The sequence below is a fragment of the Pseudochaenichthys georgianus genome, chromosome 8, assembly GCF_902827115.2.
Source record: "Pseudochaenichthys georgianus chromosome 8, fPseGeo1.2, whole genome shotgun sequence".
Classification (NCBI taxonomy): domain Eukaryota; kingdom Metazoa; phylum Chordata; class Actinopteri; order Perciformes; family Channichthyidae; genus Pseudochaenichthys; species Pseudochaenichthys georgianus.
In genome coordinates this window covers 18,898,393-18,919,667 of record NC_047510.2, presented here as the reverse complement: position 1 = coordinate 18,919,667, position 21,275 = coordinate 18,898,393, and the positions used below count along the sequence as shown (strand labels likewise).

At 41.5% G+C, this 21,275-nt stretch overlaps 1 protein-coding gene across 1 annotated transcript; it reads right to left on the bottom strand.

Moving 5' to 3' along the window:
- Window positions 1-1,671: 1,671 nt before the first annotated feature.
- Window positions 1,672-21,043, bottom strand: s1pr2 (sphingosine-1-phosphate receptor 2). The gene is made up of 2 exons (XM_034089533.2): window positions 20,594-21,043; window positions 1,672-4,791 (listed from the first exon to the last, which is right to left on the bottom strand). The coding sequence occupies exon 2, from the start codon at window positions 4,664-4,666 to the stop codon at window positions 3,551-3,553; it is 1,116 nt and encodes a 371-aa protein (XP_033945424.1). The 5' UTR covers window positions 4,667-4,791; window positions 20,594-21,043; the 3' UTR covers window positions 1,672-3,550.
- Window positions 21,044-21,275: the final 232 nt, after the last annotated feature.

Genomic DNA, 21,275 nt, shown 5'->3' with positions numbered 1-21,275 from the left:
CTTATCTTTTTAGTCTTGACTGAGTGTGCCACTATAACCAACCAAACCCATAATTCATATTATCAGAAAAAAGACAATTTAATCTCATATCTATTTTTATTTAAATATCTAAGTTTGTCCTTGTCTTGAAGGTAGTATGACATTCTGCAGCTAGCATTTATTTCTAAGGTAAAAGCTAACATAAGCAATGGTATGCAACCATGTTACTATAATTAGATTAATAATTACAGTTGCATTGTTGTATTTTTTGCAGTTCAATTTATTATGTGTATTCATATTAAATGTTTATGTATCATTTAGCATAATCTAAATGTTTCAAATAAATTACTATATTTTCCCAGAATATGAACTCGTGCTGCCTTTTTTATTGGCACCAGGGAGCCTAAACATGTTAAGGTTGCAACAATTAACACATTCTCTTAACAACTAACTCAAAATGAACACAATTTTGTTTCAATTATAGTTTTAAGATGTTAATGGACGTTTTTTTTAAATGAAATCAAAAAAATCTAATAAGAAGTGTACCTTTGATGCCTGAGTTGACCAAATAATTTATTTTGATGGTTTACTAGCTGTTTTTATCAAATACATAACAGAACATTCGAAAATAAAAGGTTAATTTTTTCAAAAGTTTTGATGTCTAAATGTCCTCCAACTCTGGAACATCCCTTTTATGCTTTTATTGGGTAGACATCTAGTTAAAGAATATATGGAGGAAACATCCTTCATTATTACCAGCTATATACCCATTTCACCACATGGTGGTGCTATGTCACTGATAGTCTTTTCAGATTGTAAACCCTCTTGCTGTCAAATTGTAATTGCACATTCAACCTGGCCAAGTTTATTTTCTTCAGATAAATTATCTATATATATATATATATAGAACTATTTTAATTGAAAAGTGATCCATTTTAATTTTGCAGACAGTTTAGGCAGTTTGATGTGTATATTATATACAAAAACTCCTTCAGATGATATACCTGTTGTTTTTTGTAAATGTTTTGTATATGAAGTATTTCAAGCCATGCACTGTTTTCAAAGACAAGCTCACATCTGTCTTGCATGCTTGTTGCTGATTTAATTATTTTGTGTATACAACTTCACCTACAGGTTTCTGAGCATGATGTCATATCCTGCATGGGCACTGGAAATGCTTGGCCGGCTTCCCAGCAGTGCAGCCTCCTGGGGCTGATTCAGCCAAAGTTCCCACCCAGGAATCCTGGACGTCTGACAGGAAACAACCCAACTCTCCCAAGACCACTATAAGTCAGTCTCTCCCCTCACTAAAAGTCTCCCCCTTACCCCAAAATCTCTCCTGGGGCCTTTTTCTGTGCTTCTCTCAGACAAACCATCTTACAAATAGACATTTCACCACCCCCCATATTCACCCTCTCTGCCCTCAGCCCAGCTTCCCATCATAGCCCTCTCTTGCATTAGCCTTTAGCGATTGTACATTTGTATTAGGCAAGACAGGCAGTTTCAGGCAGTTTCAGGCTTTCATGTTGAAGCTAGTGTTTTCCTAACCTTGTTAGAGCATGTTTGGATTAAATGTTGCATTTTAAATAAAATTCAGATGAAAGCACAATAGGGAACGTCTCAGGACCTGCAGATAAGCTGCAGCTGCAATGAAATTGTTTACAGCTAAGAATTAAAGTCAAACACACAAACTGGATTTATTTATTTCATTTATTTTATAAAAAAACGGAATGCAATTAACAAAAAGTTTATGTACCTACATTAGTGTTTCAGATTGTACCGATTTAACACAGGCAGCGTGCTACTGGACACAAAAGGCTATTGCACACGAGACATTTCATACAACACACATCATACATATTGTACAAAAATACATACATACAAACATACATAGTTATTCATGTATTTATTATAAACATCATAGAGTCAAGCAACACAATGAAGTGATAGGTACACAGATTCAAAAACCTCTCAATCTGAAAAAAACAAACTGGGAGAAAGAAAACATCACTGAAGCTGCCAAAGTGCTTTTCACCATTTCTACTTGGTTGTCTAAATGTAAAAGTCCATATATAAAACACTGGGGGAGAGAATAGTTTTTAATTGTGTGGCTACAGGAAGACGGTTAGTGTAACCCTGAACAACAGGAACCGGAAAATGAAAAACAGGACTTCCTGTGGTTGAAGGAAGTTACATGTCAGAGGATGAGGATGAAGGTGACCTCCCATGAGGGTAGATCCCCCCTCCATGCATTTGTAACCGGATCTTCTCCCATTTTTTTTATGGAAGGCTTTGGAAATATGAGACGTGTGTACCTCTTTAGCTGCACAAGACATATGGCTAGCAAATTAAACAATGATGTTTACAACACATTTTTTGTTCATGGTGCTATTTAAGACTTCACAGTGAGTGACCTACCCTGTTCATTCCACTCTCTGCTAGTCATGACTTGGTAATTCAAAAATAATGATCAATAATACTGTCAACAATGGAGCGCCTGCCCCAAACACTTCATACATACATTCAGCCAAATTCCCTAAGAAGAAGGCACAAACAGACACATCACATTGCTGCTATGTTGCTACAACACTGTCAGGACATTGGTCCAGTTAGTCCAGCTGTCATTGAGTAAGATTCATCAGTGCTAACTCACTTCAGGAAATGTGCTTTCTGATTAGGCCTTCCTCTAAGGAAACTGTTAAGATACAAAAGACAACAGTAAAAGCAAGAAGTACAGATTACGAGGACATATGAGGGGAGGGGTGTTAGTGATGGAAGCTGGAGCTGGAATATGTCATACATACATTAGCACTTACAAATAAGTTAGAATTTCATGCATTAAATGTAAGCAGATTATGTAAATTTGTCGTAGTTAATCAAATGTTAAAGCAAGGTTATATAGGGGATATATAGCCCTGGTTTTGGTGAGGGAGCACTCGTGTTAATTTGGCTCCTTTGGAGTGCAGTGCTGAGTAAAGTTGATTACTGTCTCCAGCTTTGTAAAGAATAGGCGATGGATCTCTGGGCCTAATCTTTACGTATATTAACAGAGGTAAGTCATTTGGTAACGTTTCACTGAGGACAACAATATCGGAAGTAATCTACAAAGTGCAACTTTGCAAGCTTTGCATTGATGATGTTCCTGAAACAACCAAAACAACTCACCATAACTTTGATGTTGCATGTTATGCGTCTATTTTTGGCTTTCAATAGGGGTTAACATGTGTAGAAAAAAAGTTGACAGTCATATACAACAAAATGCTTTGCAACAAGTTTGAGTACCCATGAAAAAGCTATTTTCACATTTCTGATAGTTCTCCCCACTGAATTGTCTCCCTCTTGAAGCATTGTGTTTGTACACCGGCTGCCACCAAGTCAATGCTGATTGTGAATTCAAACAATTCTGATTGTAATAAGGAAACGTCTACATTGTAGCTTTCCCAGCCATCAACGTACACAGTTTGGTCGCTTCTTTATTTACGTCTCTTGATCACATCACAGCCTTTCTTTTTGATCTCATATAAACACACCTGCTTCCTTGCACTCAACCACTCTGATGTGGTGCAGCTTTTCAGACACAGGTGGTACAATCTTTCATGATTGGCGTGTTCTGGTGTTCGTATTTGTTGGTGCAGTGTTCCAGAGAGCTGGAGCTCTTTAGAGGAACCAGACAACGGTCAGATGGCCGCCCACTCTGCAGCACCCCCCAGCAGCACAACACACGCAGGAACTCCTTTCTCATGTCCTTGCTGCGCAGTGTGTAGATCACAGGGTTAAGCGCTGAGTTCAGAGTGGCAAAACCAAAAAAGATGTCTGCTTTGGAGAGGATCGGGCAGAACTGTATCCTGCAGGATGAATCCAGGAGGAGGATGGTAAAAGCGGGCAACCAGCACATGATGAAGACACCCAGCACTATAGTGACAGTTTTCAAAAGAGCATAGGCCGGGGAGTTGGTTGCTTCATGGTGGCTTGATCGTACAATCAAATAGATCCTCACATAGAGGATGACAATAGAAAGTAGTATGAGGCTGAAAATGCTGACAACGAAGAGGATGTATTTCTTGGAGTAGAGTGGCAATACAGTTGAGCATTCAGGGAGGTTGTTGATGCAGTTCCAGCCCATGATGGGAAGTCCTCCGAGCAGGATGGAGGTGAACCAACAAGCTCCTATCAGAAGGAACATGCGGCACGTTTTGGTGGAGCCGTACACCTTCACCTTTGTAATGGCAATATAGCGCTCCGTAGCTATCGCCAGCAAACTGAAGACCGAAGCTGCCAAAGCGATAAACGCCGTTCCCTCCCGGATGAACCACTGCACAGGCATCAGGTCGAAGGTCTTGGACCCTGACAGGAAAATGTTGGCTATGTAGGCCGAGCCTGCCAGCAAGTCAGAGAATGCCAGGTTACCGATGAAGAAAAACATTGCAGAGTGAAACTTCTTGTTGCGGAAGACAGCAATAAGGACCAGCAGATTCTCCAGTATGATGATGGTGCAGAGGACCACGATGACAATGTTGAGGGTGGTCAGCTGCTTTTTATTCTCAATACGTTTATCGAGCTCCTGAGCAGTCATGTTCTTAGCAATGGCATAGTAGGAGTGGATCAGGCTCTGATTGTAGTATTGGGAATACTTGCTCTTCATGGTGACAGGGTGGCACAGCACAGCAGCTTTACGACAAAGATTCATTCACACAGTGGAGATGTGCAGAGTGTCTAAGACGATAATCATTGCCTTTAAGGAAAGAAGAGGGCCCAGACTGGGAGGGGCACTGCCTGACCCATGTCACATCTATGAACCTCTATGTGGGTCACCTGCAGAAACACAGAGAAGAAGAGAAAGCCTGGGTTACTTACAAGGGAAGTTTTTTTGCACAAATGAAATAAAGTGTAACTAAGCAAACATTCACATTTTAGCAAAGCAATGTACTTTCCAAAGCAAAGTCCTCAAGCAAAACAAAGTAGCCAGGCAACAACCTGCACCTCAGTCTGCACAGTGGAAACTTAACATTTCAAGTCCAAAAATTGAGAACCCCCTTTATTATCAAATGTCCCTGATTTGATCCATAAGATAAACAGATTTAAAAATAAGTAGCTGGTATTTATATTAAACTAAAGACCAACAACCACATGACAAATGAGTGGCCGACACACTGTGAACAAACTGTTCATTTGTTCTCAAACTGAACACCCACACAGACAGTTGCAGCTTGTTGCAGTCCAAAAGGAATGGAAAGTAATACTCCAGTGATTCACAAGAGAGTCGTATCTTATCATAAAAACATTTTTTAGGGAAACTTAAGTTCACTCTAATAAATATTTACATGCGTAGATCTTCTTATTTTGGTGAAGCTGTGCAGGCAAAGATGATCTTCAGGTGGAAGAATAAATACTCTGTGAGTGCTGGTGCTTGGACAAAGGGCTCACAGTCCGATAGGGGACATTCCACTAACCCTGTCCGAGCACTCTGCTGTCAACACATGGCATTGTTGTGGGAGCAGACCATTCCACTCCAGTGAGCTACCTCTTGAAACTTCAGCATAGCTTGTGGATCAGCTAGACCTCTCCATCCCGACCCGCCACTACCAACCAGTTCGCACAAGCCAACAGCAATTCAAGAAGATACCTGAGAAGTATAGGTGGGAGTTTTCCAAACTTCTTGAGAAAAAGCTTTGTCAGACTTGATTGCGGTGCATCAAAGCACATTTTACACTATTTGAATGACATATTGGACATGAGTCATGACTTATTACAATGAAATGTATTTCAGTTGTATTTTTCATTAAAAGGTTACATACACACTAGTGTTGCACGGTGTACCGATACTTGAAAGGTACCGCGATACCCTGCCGTTAAAAACGGTACGATTCCTCCGTTTCATTAGTATCGGTACTTTAAGAATGACGGGGAAAAGTACTCCCGTGAAAAAGCGCCGTTTTAATAAGAGCCGTGTGTGTTCAGCGCTCTGTTTCCACTCCCTGCACTGCAGCCGTGCCTGCAGTCCCGCTCCTCTCAAGCACGCTCTAAGTCCCTCCCCTCTCTCGTGCACGCGGCCACGCGCTAGCTGCCAGAGCAAACGAGAAAACGAGAAGCATGGCTGCAAGTGGGAGTGCAACTGCCGCTGCGCCTCGGCTTGTTGACAAAAAAGACGCCAGAAGTCTGTGAACGGCCCGTTCAGGTGTTCAGAGCAGAGCTCCCTGTCGGAGCGCAGAGCGTGATGTGCACTAAAAAGTGTTTCTGTCGCAATATTATCGTTGAGCAAACTTAACTAGCAAACTAGCATCACTATCTGCTAACGTTAGCTTTAGCCTTCGTTTTCTATTAGTTTTTTCATAGGCTATAAACGGAGGTGGTATAAGTATATATCTTGTACTTGAGTAAAAGTAGAAGTACCCGGGTCTTGTACTTGAGTTAAAGTAGAAGTACCAGAATGTAGGAACAATCCTGCAATCAAAATGTTCCCAAATAAAAGTACAAAAGTATTATCATCAAAATATAGTTAAAGTAGCGACAGTAAAAGTAGAAGTACTCAGGTCTTGTACTAGAAGCACCAGAGTGTAGGAATACTCTGTTACAGTAAAAGTACTGCATTCAAAATGTTCCTCAAGTAAAAGTAGAAAAGTAGCGACAGTAAAAGTAGTCATTGTTTGATTGGTCCATTTCGGAATAATATATATGATATGTTTTATAATGATTGATCATGAAAGTGTTCTCAAAACTGGTGAAGGTGCAGCTAGTGTGAATGGCTTTGTATACTGCAGGGGTAGCTTGTGGATTTACTCCAGGTGGAACTACAGTCTGATTTAACACTTGATTATATTTCACATCATTAATCCAGATCTGTGAAGTAACTAAAGGGATTAATACATGTAGTGGAGTAAAAGTACACCATGTACCTCTGAACTGTAGTGGATTAGAAGTACAAAGTAGCAAAAGAAACATTGAAATACTTAAATAAAGTACAAGTATCTCAAAATTGTACCCAAGTAGTACTTGAGTTTATGGACTTAGTTACTTTACACCAGTGGCTATAAAGATAGAAAGACTAAGCCTTGCACAGAGGCATGAAAATACATTTTCAAAATGCTCAACAGTGCTGCCAAAATGTTAAACTCACTGCTACACAATTAAAATAAATTCTTTTATATATATTTATATTAGATGTGACTCTTTGGCGTTTCTGTTATTATTACCTGCTGCTTTAGTTGTTCTGACTGCTAAAATCATCTGTTATTCCTAATTGTAAAGCCGATATTCGGTGGGGTCGGGCGCTCGGATCCTTGTCACCTTTTTCATACCTGATGAGTTTGCATCCCTGATAATATTTAAGACTGTTTCCCTTTTTTTAAGAAAAGTATCGAAAAAGAATCGGAATCGCAATTCTTGACTTGGTATCGGTATCGAAACCAAAATGTTGGTATCGTGACAACACTAATACACACACAGTGACACAACGCCGTACACTGATTTGTTTCAACATGCCGTTATAGCCTGAAGACTATAGGGCTGCTCCATTATGGCAAAATGCTTTTAACAGTTGATTACCCTGAACTTTAAGTATAATTCAACTGAAAAAACAATAAATTAAAACAATTAAAAAATAGTTTTATTTCGATGTTGTTTTCATAATCGTTGCAAGCCAAAATCGTAATTGCGATTAAAATATGATTAATTGAGCAGCCCTACTGAAGACATAAACAAAGCGTTCGGTTTTATAATGACGCATTCAAACTAAAATTAAACCTTGTGAAACGTTAATGTGGCTTCAAATTACTCGGAGAGCTCTTTTTTAAGTAGAGCCCTATAAACAAACCAAATAAAAAATAAAAATGGGCAGCAGAACAAATGAAGGTTGGAGGCTCTGTAAATCTAATTAAAGGTGGAGCTGCTGTCTAAAACCTGTCAAAAGCAACAAGATCCCTGTGCAGGCCAGCAGCTAGGTAACTCTACACTGATGCTTCCACTGCTTCTCTTCTGCAGCTAGCTCTTAATTGGAAACCTTTAGTGGAAATTGGGGCTGAACCTCATCTCTGTTCTGCTGGGCTTTGACTCAAACCCCTGAGAGACTGAGCGATGGAGAGGGAGCGACACAAAGCCAGACAGAAAGCATGCATGTGGAACGGCATCTGGACACAAAGGCTGGAATCTGAGACATCACTATGACGTCCACACACACCAACTCATCCATGTCACGTGTTGCACTGCACACAACTTTACTCTACACATGCACAGATAGCTTTCTTCAAACACACCGACTAATTGTGACGGACATATAGAGTAATGCAGCAAATCCTTCACCTTCATACAGGCAGGTTCAACACACAGCTGCAATTGGTTGCCGTTATTAACCAGCACACTGTTTCCTCAAGGCTGCTGTAACTGTATCAAAGCCGAAATGTATTTAAAGTCCAGCACTTCCTTATCAGAACTGCTGTATCAGGGCAGCTCGTCTCCCCCTCCCCTCTTTTTCAGGTCCGTAAATTGACACAAATATGAGGCTTGAGCCTGAGCACATGTGCCAGCCGCACCGGTGTAATTACATTTGGTTACATTACTGCAGCCTATAATGATTTTATTAATGGAAAAGTCAGCTTATAGACCAGCTCGATATCCCCACAGTCTCCAGTCTGCTAAGATGAAAACACACTGGTTTTTGCTTCACCTTGGTTTTCCTCTCAGCTCTGCCACATATAGCGTGGACACTTTTCAAATGTGATGCGGTGACAGCCCGAGGTCGTCCTGTGTCGTTATAGGAGTCTGTCATCACAGGGATTTCACTTTGTGTGTAAAACCTGATGGGCAGGTTTGCCTACAGCACCACCTCGTCGCAGCCCCGCCCCTCTACCTGCCGTGTGCCATTCAGATGTTTCCACGGTGATTGGCTGATAGGAGCACAGACTTCCTGCTATGTAACCCCTCCCTGGGTCTTCAAAGTTGTGCCCTGAGCTCGACCCAGACATCCCTGGCACACTTCAACAATAGACATAACACACTGTATCTACCAATTGCTCTCCTTACTAACACAATGGGGTAGAAACAACAACACAAACTCCTAAAGGCAATACTTCAGTTTATCACCACAATAATAACAACAGTTTGAAAGTAATTTTACAAGTACATTTTTTAAATATTCCTTGTATTCTATGAGCTGTTGACATTTAAGAACAAACTTAAAATGATACAAAATATTATAGAATCTCAATCCTACAACCTCAAATATAGTTATTATACCAGACATACACTTTTGCGATGTATGCATTTTGCCTTAAATATGTATCCAACTGTAATTTAGATATAATTAATCTGTAGGTCACATTCTAGTCTACTACTATTATAGGATTACAATGTTTTATTTTGGGACATTAGAGACTATAGCCGCATTCACACTGCAGGACTTTCCCTGGTACTTTGGTTCTTTAGTTCCGTAAGTACCAATAATGTCGCGTTCACACCGCCGGGATTACTCGGTGCCGGTAACTCTTTTGGCCATTTTCAGTCCCTGCTAGAGAGGTGGTACGAACCTGGTGATAAAAGAGTGCCAATTTCCATTCTATTTCTATTGGCTGGGCGAATTGCAAACCACGCCCCGTTAGACGCTACAAAACCACATCCACACCTGAGCGAGTAGTTTTTTTGTACTTTAAAGCAGTTATGACCACACGTACTACAACACCGGAGCGGTGGGATGATGAGGAAGTGTCGGCGCTTCTGGCAATTTACTCTGAGGACGGGATGCAGCAGCTTCTACAGAAAGCAGTTCCCAACTCCAAATGTACCATCATGTTTCATCGGTTATAAACTGGCGAAGCTTTAGTTATTGTGTCCCACCCACAATATGTGGCTTTGAAATAGATAATTTCATTGTATTTCAAAATGTCGTCCATCAACAAAAGCACTATTTATTTAGTGAAAGAGAAATGGTTAAGTTTGTAAACACCAGTGTTGTGAGTTCAATATTTAAATTAATTATAGTAAGGGAACATCTTAGGAGTTAGTGTACCGAGTTCCTCTCAGGAGGATATATAATAAAGGTGTGTTAACTGCTGAGCCTATTTACTGTGCATACGACACCTGGCAGTTTTTTTTTATTTTATTGCCACACTGTTTTGATACCGACATTATCTTTGCACAAAGGTGTGTCTGCACTATTGTAATTGTGCCTGTCTTGAATGTGGTAAATAAAAGAGAGAACCAAATGCACTGTACAAAAGATCAAAAGATTTTGTCAATTTAATCGATGTTGAGATGCCTCATAAGGGCTGTGCGCATTTCTTTCCCCCCAGCCTCGCCAATATTGGCTGGCACATCAAGCTGGGTCGCCGCTGGTAAGGCAGTCCATTCATCCCTGTATTCATCACCATTACTCTCACACAGGTATACAGGTAATATGCAACATGCTACCACCTGGGTTACAAAGCTGTATAACATGAGCACAAAGACAACAAGCTCAGTGAACTCCATCATGTCTGAGGTCGGAAAGTAAACAAACGCCTCATACAGCGGGTGGGCTTTATATCCTCTCCCCCGTGTAGTTCTTCTTCTCTCGTTTTTTGTTGTACTCACCGTGAAGTGGTTTTGCGGCCTGCCAGTAAACCCAGAGAAGAAGAAGACGAAGTGACGTCAGCCTAATCTTGCCTCAGAGAAAGTACTGCGGTGTGAATGCGATTGGCACTAGCCCCCTGGCGGATTCAGTGCCGCGGTACTTTAGTGCCGGCACTAAAGTACGGCAAGTCCTGCGGTGTGAAAGCGGCTAGTACCGAGTTAATAGTTCTTTCATTATGACTTAATGTAAATACACTGAAGTTGTTTCAGTTTTTCAATTTAGAATAGTCTAGACTATTTTCATATGAACACATATGGAACATTTTGAGAATCATTTATTTTATATAAACAACTGTCAAAGTACTATGATGAAGGTGAAGGTTTAGAGAGGCTACAGAAAGAACAACAGCATAATATCCTGTCTGGATTTCACAGTGAAGCTCAGACACAGGAAGAAAAGGTGATGAAAGAAATAACTGAGAAGGAAGTCAAACAAGACACCTGAGACAGGATATCCTATCAGAAAGCTTATGTGAGGCCTATCATCACCAGAACAGCATATCTTGCTCTTTATTTGAGAAATGGTGCAAAAGATCTTATGTACTGCATGTCAATATAAACACATGCTTCCAAACTGTTGTTTAGGTTTTCAGAGCCATGCCTACTTATCACAACCACACAAACATGAAAACATGTATTCATTCTACTGTGGAACAACAGCTGCAAAAAGCTAAATGTATTTTTCTAACTTCCAAAGGAAGATTTAAAAAGGAGCTACTGAAAGCTGACTCTGGTTTTCCTCCGTATCGTAGCAAGAGACAGCGTTTCCCTCTCCATCAGGGCACTGACGGCTTCACAAAAGCCTCAGGTGTTTTTCCCAGAAACACCTGATAAGCCCCAATTAGCAGAGCGTCTGCTCACAAAAAACCAAGGCCACACCGCCCCATTACACCCCTGCTACCTGTCACACTCTACTTAAACCTGGCTCTACTTTCTCTGGGGGAAAGCACTCAAACCAAAAACAGAGCTCCTAACCCTTGACACAGCTTGAATGTCCAGGCTCACTCACATGTCCAATCTCCAGCAGACTAGATAAGAGTGGTGACTGAATGTTGTGTTTGGACAGTTTTTATTCACAGTTTATGTTATTTGCATTTAAACTGTTTGTTTACTAGTAGACTCACTCAGCGTGTTACTTTGTTGAGCTGTGTGGTCTGAAACATCCTGTAACACATCTTTCTCCATCTGTCCTTCACACGCCTCTGTGGTGGCAACAAACGCTAGACCAGTATTTTTTATTCACAACACACAATCAACTGTTAATCCAACATCATGAGACTATTTGATCTTTCTTTGGACTATACAAATTGAACATTTTCCATTTTAAGGAGATTTAATTCTAATGCCCTCTACAAGACACCAGGCTTTTTCTCCTGGAATAGACCCTAACTCAGCCACAAGGTGATCCATCATCCATACACAGCAAGCATCTGTTCTTTCCTGTTCAGTTTCACAGCCATTTATGGCGTATACCGTATCAGTATATATTTATCTCTGAGAGTACTTTTCTAAAGAATATGTCTACACCTACCTTATCCCCTCTGCTTGTCGTGTCCAGCTTCTGTCTACCATCTAACAACTAGCACTAAGGAAGTCATTTAAGTTTTCCTGGGCAATAGCAGATGTGTGAAAGTCACAGGACTGTTAGAAATAAACTCATATCATGTTTTAGGGAAAAAATAGTATTTACTCTGAAACAGGATTTCATGACTAATCCGAAAGTGTCTTTTTGTGCTGACGTAAATCAAAAGGTTTCAATGTGGCTTCATACAACAGAATAATTCTAGCTACTCTGAGAAAAATTCCATATTCAAAGCACAGCGATGTACTTTCAAGTGTTTACATGCCACTGGGGAGAAAACACATCTAACTATTACAACCACAAAGTTTCACCACTGTTACCACATAAGCTTTAAGAAAATGACTTCTACTGAAAGATGCACACACACAGTCATTCCCTACACTTCTTGTGTTTATTAAACTTTATCAGTGATTACGTTGTCTTTACACTGCCATCACACAAGCCATTGCACACATGGGCCCGTTATGGCAAGCCTTGTTTTTTTTCTGTTGCATCGAGTAGCTGCATGCAGTCACTGTGCAACCACAGAAAACACAGGGATAGGCTGTGTCTGCTGGCAGGTGGCTGCTCTGCTGCTCCATCCATCACTGAGCCCCACGGCTCTGTGAGTGAAATCTTTTCACATCAGCACAGAAACACTATTGATTGCCCACGGTCAATTTCCAGGAAAAAGCAATAATGTTTCCAGTATCTCTCTAACTGGGAAAAGAGGATTCATGTTGCCGCTGTGACATGACTGGTCCTTCATAGAACCTTGGTCACAGCACAGACTAAATAAACCCAGTGACTCTTTAAAGTGGGAAGCAGTGTCTCTTCTGTAAGGTCAACATAAACCCAGAACAGTCCTTACATCCATGTCTCCCTGATCTTATCTTAAGCCGTCGCCGTTATCTTCGTTACGTGCCACTCTGCCGACAAGCTCTGATAACAAAAATTCCCAAAACAGCGAAGTGAGGAGGCACAGCTGACATGAAGAGAACATAGAAAACACATGTTTGAGGTAAAACACCAAAGCATCAGCAACCTCAACTCCCTAGTTAAACACAAAGTATAAGCTACAGTATGTAAAGTACAAATGCATTCACTTTAAGAAATCACGACTGAATGCCACAGCAACAATTCTTTGTTTTTTTCGCAACACACTCAATGTTGAAACTCACACTATGTACAGCTGTTTAGTGACAGTCAGTAAACGCCGGTCGTAAAATTCCCCAGAGACAGAAAGTCTGACACATTATGGCTGTGATTTCAATGGAGCCTAGTACTATAGGGGACAAAAGTGTGGGCGGAAGTTGATGGAGTTAATGAAACCATCAGAAAATGAAAATGCTGGGTTTTAAGGGGGAAGTACAGACAAGAAAGAGGAGAGCATGTTTCAGTCTTACAGTGCAACTTGCACGGTCTAGATGAACAGACTGAGAGATATGAGAAGCGGTCTGTGATATCTCACAGCATCTAGCTTTGAGAATAACTCAACTAAAACAACAACTTCTACAGAGGAAAAATAAATCGGCAAAGAAATGTCTGTAAAAGCTAAATAATGTTGCAGACGAACACAAATCACCTCCTTTTTCATGATGAAAAAAATAGAGAAGTAACACAAGCTTACATTAGAGAGGACAAAACAGTTCCCTTTTAACAATGGAATAAACGGTTCCCTATGTGTTTGAGGTATTATTCAGCTCTGAAAACAAACCTTCTCTCTTTGTCCGTTATTATGCTAACATTATTCATAAAACTGTATATAAGCTGCTAGATATTAGGGGAGTGGGTGTCCCCAATACATGGGGTTTCAGCTTTTAATTAGGGATTACCCTTTAGCTCGTCAGACAGTTTGACAGTTTGGGTACAGCCTCTTCTGAGGGGTCCACTCTGTCAACACAGTTCAGTCAAGAACAATAAGGAACAAAAAATGTTTTTTTCCTTTTCTGCTCAAAAGTGACTTGTCCTGTTCTCTGTTCCTCTCCTCAGTCCGTTCATCACTAGAAACGTTGCACTGTTTTTTTTTACAGCAGCTGAACATGTGCTGAGGCTCTTAGTGTGGCATTGAGAGGAGCTGGAGACAAAGAGTGGAGTAAAAAAGGGCATCATACACCCTCAGGAGCCATAACCCGCATGACCGGCAGACCCTCCACCCCCAGCAGAAAACCCCAAAGTCTGCTCCATTGGGGGTGGGGGATCTCCAAGGGTGGCGCCTGAGAGGCAATTACTGTAATACCTTCAAACTCGGACCATTCCTGTCAACTTCAGTCACTGTCTTCCAGATTATTCATGATTTGATATTGCTCTATTTTGCATATTTCCCTTTCAAGCTGCTCCCTGATTTGCAGAGCCACATCTTCCTCAATCCAACACCCCCTCTCATATTTTAAACTTCACCACAGAGATCAAAAGACAAGGCCACAAAGAGGCGATTAAATGCACATCAGGAAGGATTTATTTAGCACACATCTGGGGCAAACATGTTCTTATAGTCCCCTATTAAAGACTTCATTACAGCACATAGTGTGCAATTAGCTCTCGATTCAGGAAACTCTGAAACTACTTTCTCAGAACCTGTGTCCTAAATCCTCTTGTAAGTGAACACATGTGTATGGTGTTTTGCGTTACTAATAATTATTCAAATAAGAAAAAGGAAATAATATCATTATCATCCTTCTCAAATAACCTTGTATGAAAATGAAAGTTTCGCGGCATTTGAAAACTGTCATGAGATTTGTTCAGCAAAAAAAAAAGCAATACACATTTTTCAGAAATCAAGCTGCTTATGCAACAGCAGTACACCACACATGCTCGTATGTGAAATATGTTGTATGTATACTTAGGATAGTGTTAGCCACAGTGCGTTCTTTATACAGACACAGATCACGTGTCCTTGCTGATATATTGCAGTTAGAAGTTAGATGATGCCTGGCTGTTCTGCATCAGAAACCTCTGGTCTGAATGATGGGGCGGGCTTGATTCAAGTTTCAGCCACTCTGCCCCTCTCACACCTTCCCATGTCCTTACAATGAGGTTTCCTCTAATGAATGGCTTTGAACACTCTTTTAAGATCTCTTTTGTCCTGGCTCCCTGCTCATATTCTACTCTGTTGCTAGACCTTGAACTCCATCCCTTCTCATGTTCTGTTGCTGCGATGGGAAACTGTGAGGTTGCCGTGTGAGAGATTGCTTGAGTGATTATTTGTTGCTTGGCATATGACACATGACAACATATACCTATGCACAGTGACGAGCTGTCAGGGCCCTCTAGGCCCTCTCTGAGGGCCTAAGACATTCTACAAAATAATATTTAAAAACATTAAAAACATATTTATTTAAAATATTATTTTAGTTATATTTTTCATCAGTTTTACCAAAATAACTTGATTTAATTGTATTTAAAATAGCATTTCCAGGGAAATAAATCCTTTGAATCTGCCTGTTCAGTTTCTGTTTGAATGTGAAGGGTTAAATGAAAGAAGCTCGTCTCAGCGAGGTGAAGATAGTGTCCTGCTGTAAATTCACAGAGGGCCCGCTATAGTAAGAGAGAGTAATGTCAAATGACAGTACAATTGACCAATCATATCGTCCCTCTAAATGGGTGTGTTTTATTATTGCGGACTTTATGACAATTTCTGCCCGCTGTGAAGCTTTTCTTGTTTCCATAGCAACAACAACTTCCTGTCAACAGCGTAAATTCGCCTTCAAAATAAACACAATGCAATATCCTTTTCAATTTCAAACAACACAAATTGGGTTATTTACAGGTGTTGTTTTGTGTGGTAGAGGGACACTTTCATTGATGCGTTTTGCACCCCGGGCCGTTGTTTTGATATTCCTCTGAAGTATACGCTGTGACGTAATAACTTTTTTTTTTTTAAAGGGAAGGGGTGGGGGTCAGAGGGCCTAGGTATCAAAGTCACGGGGGAGGATTAGTTGCGGCTGTGATATTTGTTCCACTGACTTTGAGAGCATCACCACAGGACATCATGTCAAAATCAAATGCGTGCTATAGTCAAAGCAAAGCACAGCATAATGGAAATTGATACCATCTGCACAGGCTGACAAACAGAGGCAGTGAGCCGCCCTGATTACTTCTGCCTAGTGCCTGCTGATAAAATGATAAATTGATGGAGGCCCTCCATCTCTCCTCATGGTCCAGCTAAGAAAAACAACTCCAGACTCCTCTGGCAAACACACATCCATTTAACACAACTCGGTTTTTGGAGAAAAAACATGGTTGCCTAGCGAGGGAACATTGTTGTGTCCACACATCTATAGTTGCTCCTCGATATTTTATACACTCTAACAACTTAACATACATAAGTCAGCCTCTCCTGGCATTCAAACTGTGTAAATTAAACTGTGAAAAAATATGTGTGCACGGCCAACACAACCTGTATTTAAAGACCAGTCAATGTCTGGGCAGAAAGACACCTGGGGGTTTTTAACCTTACCGACGTTTAGAGGTATACTATGTCTGTGGTACATTCTTGTAACATCACACATTTTTTTTAAACAAAATGCCACCACTGTCAATAACTTGGCTTGGTCAGAAGTGGCTTGCCAAGTGATGATTTTCAAAAATAACCTACAGGACAGGAAGTGAGTATTGCTGTGGTTGTGCTTTTTAAGAATAGACAACAGCCACTTGACTTCGACCTAGATAACGCTCATCTGAAATGGACATGTTTGAGCAGTTGTCACATTAGTTTTAAGTAAACAGATTCCACTTCCACTCAATCTGTCTGTTGCAATGGAGAGGTCTGGCCTTTGTCACGACCCGACTGGAGGTTAATTCCATCGTGTATTTTAGCCCGGAAACACTGAGGCTGAGGCCTTCACAGGATAAACAATCTTAATAGGTATTTCTAACAAAACAAGCTATGACAGTTGAATGTTCAGTCATTAGAACATCTGAAAGAGCTCATTGGGAGGAGATCAACTTTCAGTTCCAAACCAAATTAATTGCTTGAACAGGTTCTTTATTGGCTTCATGGGACAATTCTAAATCCAAGAAAACTATCTCCAGCTTACTCCTGGATTTGGGGAGCTGGGTTGTGTGGAAGTAATCCTGTCGAGATGTCCAGCTGCACCAACAAAGCTGCCTGGATAACAAAGGCTTCCAGGAGAGAAGCAGAAACAGGAGGAGGAGGTTTTAAAAACACACACCATATTCATGTGTACCTGCTCCCTAATGTTGCTAAAGGGGGCACAGAGTATGACCAGAAAGCAGGAAAACCACAACATGACCACACTGATTAGGCCTGCCGCCTCAAAAGACAGTATATGGTTGCAACCCTTCAGTTCATAAATCACACTGCATAACATAAGGAGAGGTTGCAAAGTGATACATCCAACACCACAGCAGTAACCAGAAAGATTTGCTTCAATCTACATTGTTTATTAAATATATATACTGTTCCTACAATAGAAATGCCTGTCAGAGCTTTCCAAAAATCATTTGCAGCATTTTTTCCAACAGGCAGCAGCTTGAAATGTGACAGGAGAACAGACTTATCCACACCCCAGGAAGCGTCAGGAAATCCTGGCATGCTGCTACAAGCATCAGTGCCTGGTCATGGGGGGTCTCATAGTTTGTTCAAGTCCTTCAAGTGGAGCAGGAATGTAACAGGGGACTTTAAAGCTAATGGATTATTTCATTAGGTCGAACCCTTTCCTAAAATAGTCCACACCGAGTTCCAGCTAATGTAAATGTTTATGTGATAATCAGAACAGTACTGACAGCAACGGAGAAAGGTTGTTTGGAAATAGAGAGACAAATAGTGCAAGTAAGTGCACTTGTGTATTTCTATACCTGCCAGCAAAGACAGATTTTAGTGACCTTTAGTGACATCATGATCTCAATTGTGTTTACAAAATGAGTAGAAAGCAGAGGACACCATATTTATTTCTCTGACTCAGACACTCCCAGCTCTTGGATGTGAAAGCTCCATGCTGTCAGCTGTGTGTTGTGACTTGCACATTGGCAGCTTGCGAACAGAAGCCGTTTATTTTGCTCCAGCTGCCACACCCAAAGAAAGTGTTTTTTCCAGCTAAAGGGGGAGTACCACCTTAACTCTGAAGCCTGCAGAACCCAGGTGGCTCTCTGCAGAACTCTATTACCATCACAGAGAGAAACGCAAAAGCGATATAAACACATGCATTTTCTCCTGAGATCTGCCAAGGATCCTATTCTTTCTTGAAAGTTATGTATCCTCTGACTGGTTTCATTTGACCAGGTAGAAGTAAAGGTGCCTCCAGCAAGGATCTCCACTGATCTTTCAGTGTTGTCACCATCTTGTTGAATAAAGTGGTAAGAGTAAACAACAAAAGAGAAGTCAGTGTCCCTTAGGAAAACTCTTCTTGCCGTTTCATTTCGCAGGCCGCTCTCAGGCCTGAGCTGAAACACGAGCATCCTACAGGCATCGACACCAGCCACCCATCCCCGCCAGCAACCCCCTAGTGTCCCACCCCATAAAAAGTCCCGCAAATCCAGTTCCCACTGCTGAATGACCATTTATTTATTTATCCACCCATGCACTTATACATTTATTTATTTATTTATTCAACTCATCTATTTGTCTTAATTTATCACGCCTCCCCAGGCAGACCCTATTGAGGAGGGTCCGATTACAGCAGGAAAACAGAACCATGGGTCAGCAACAGACAAGTCATGATGTCATGGGCTGCTGGACTTTATACGATGTTAAGGTATAGACTGTTAAGACTAATGCTCCATTTCTGTTAAAGACTGTGTGTGCCCTAAGCTATATTATTGGCCATTGTCTGGCCAATAAGTTGCCGCTGCTCACAGCACCCTGGAGTGACTTGCCCAGGCCAAAGATGGTAAAGTGTGTGAAGTAACCTGGCAACAGTCGGGCCTGGTGTGGTGGCAGGTTTTGTCCTGGTGCAATGAGCAATGTGGTCACATTGGATGCACACAGACGACCGTCCGGCTGTATCATTGCCTGTCTAAAGCCGTCCAAGGCATGCTGGGAAAAGCCCCTGAGTCCATGAGTCTTTGTGCCCCCCCCCAAACAAACCAAGCTGCTCTTACACACAACACCAGCATCAATGAACGTGCTGACAGGGCCTTCAACACTTAGTAGTTAGATAGTCCTCTGCTAATGCTGCTGAGCGAGCTTCCTCTTCACCCCTTACCCCTGATGTTATCACAGTAAGATGTGTGCTTGTCTTTATTCAGGCTTTGTAGCATCTGTGTGCATTAGAGACTTTGGTTTCTTGCCCTGTAAGCTCAACTGGGCCTCAAGATAATGTCACCAGCCTTTCCAGTTTCAGACAGCCTGCTAATGAGCACAACACCGTGCAGACAGAACCAGAGCGTCCACAGGGTAAAGGATGACGGATGGGGGCTTTTATCTGGGCAATAAACATTAGTTCCTTCTCCTTATCACCTTATCTCACTGTGATTTGAGGATTCCCCCAGAACAGGATGCCTCATGGCTGGACTGCTGACACCTTTGCATCCCTCCCTGCAAGGTTCACTTTTTCAGACAGATACAACATGCTGTTGGTCAGTGCGGCCTTTCAGTTGTGATAGATGGCCCACAATTACAGTGTATATAACAATAAACATGCTTGTTGTTGTGACAGTGTACAATTGATAGGCTATACTTATGTTTTGATTATTATAAATGTCTGACAACAACGCACTGTAGTCAGTTAATACCTTGCTTGTGCTGCCTTCCTCTGGGGAGCACATCTCCAGCCCCAAGAGATTAACTTCGGTACATGGGGATAATGGGGGCTTTTGTCTTATTAATACATCCTTTCATTACAATGCCTTCTTTAGAGTGACGGATGAACAAGCCTCAACAACATCGGGGGTCAGAGAGAGGGGGTTTTGGGGGGGAGGAGGGGGTCACAGCAGGCTCGCAACGGCTCCAAGACAAGGCGTTTGTGAATGTGTGTGTGTGTGTGCGTGCGCGTGCGTGTGTGTGTGTGTGTGTGCGTGTGTGTGCGTGTGTGCAGGCCGGGATGCACGCAGCTCGTCTGAGCCTCCAACAACAGCTATACATGTACCATATGATGCATTCAACCCCCCACCCCTCCAATGTTTGATTGACAGCTGTAGCCCTGCGTGTTAATGTTTAACACCACACAGTGTTATTCATTAAAACACACACTGTGTTTAATTAACGAGGCAGAAGCTAAAAAAACTCATGTGTTGCCTAATGTTAGTCATCCGGCTGTCATCGATGTGTATTAGTCAACGAAACATTTGGAGACGTTGCGTGACAAAAGAGACCGACTTCTCCAAAGTAAAAAAAACTCTTGGAGTTTACATGTTAGAGATTTAAATAAACTAATTTCGCAAAACTATATATATTTTGTTACAGTAGCAGGCTAGGAGAGACACATCAGATCCTTTTGTTAGCCTGCTGCAGCACATGCAGGCGATCTGTCACACTTCATATATTTTACTTACCCCATGAGAGATATAGTAGTAGAGAGCAGCGAAAAGACGCTCCGACAAAAATAGTTGTCTCCAAATGTCCTCACATGCGGTCACCACTTTCGACTAATGCTGTGACAAAGTTCAGCTTTCCTCTGCTGCGGTGTCGAGAGTCAGCGATGACAATCAAAACTTTGGTGGAGCACTAGACGGCGTGTCTCGTCTAGTCTTTGGTAAATCCATACCGGTCTATGGGCCACCGCGGAAAAAAGATCTCGAAAGAGCGACGACTCCAAACAATAAAGCGGGGAGCGATGAGAGCCAAAGAAGACTTTTTTTTTTAAATAGCACTTTCTCTTTTGTTGCTCTAATCCAGCAGTCCGTCTGGTTGTCCTCCTCCTCTCTGGGAACAACAGCTCCACGGGGCTTTGGAGCGTCAGGGAGGCGCGCGCACAGTACGCACACACACACACACACCCACGCACACACACGCACACACACACACACACACACACACACACTGATAGGATGCAGCCCAAAGTGCTTAACAAAGCAAGATGAGATACAGAAAAATGTAAAAGACATAATAAATAAGAGTAAAACACATAATTAAAACAATCTACAGTGTTAAAGGAGAATGATATATAAACAAATGAGTATTTGACCTGCATCTGTGGCACTGCTTTATGTGTTGTTTCTGGTGAGTCATTGCTGT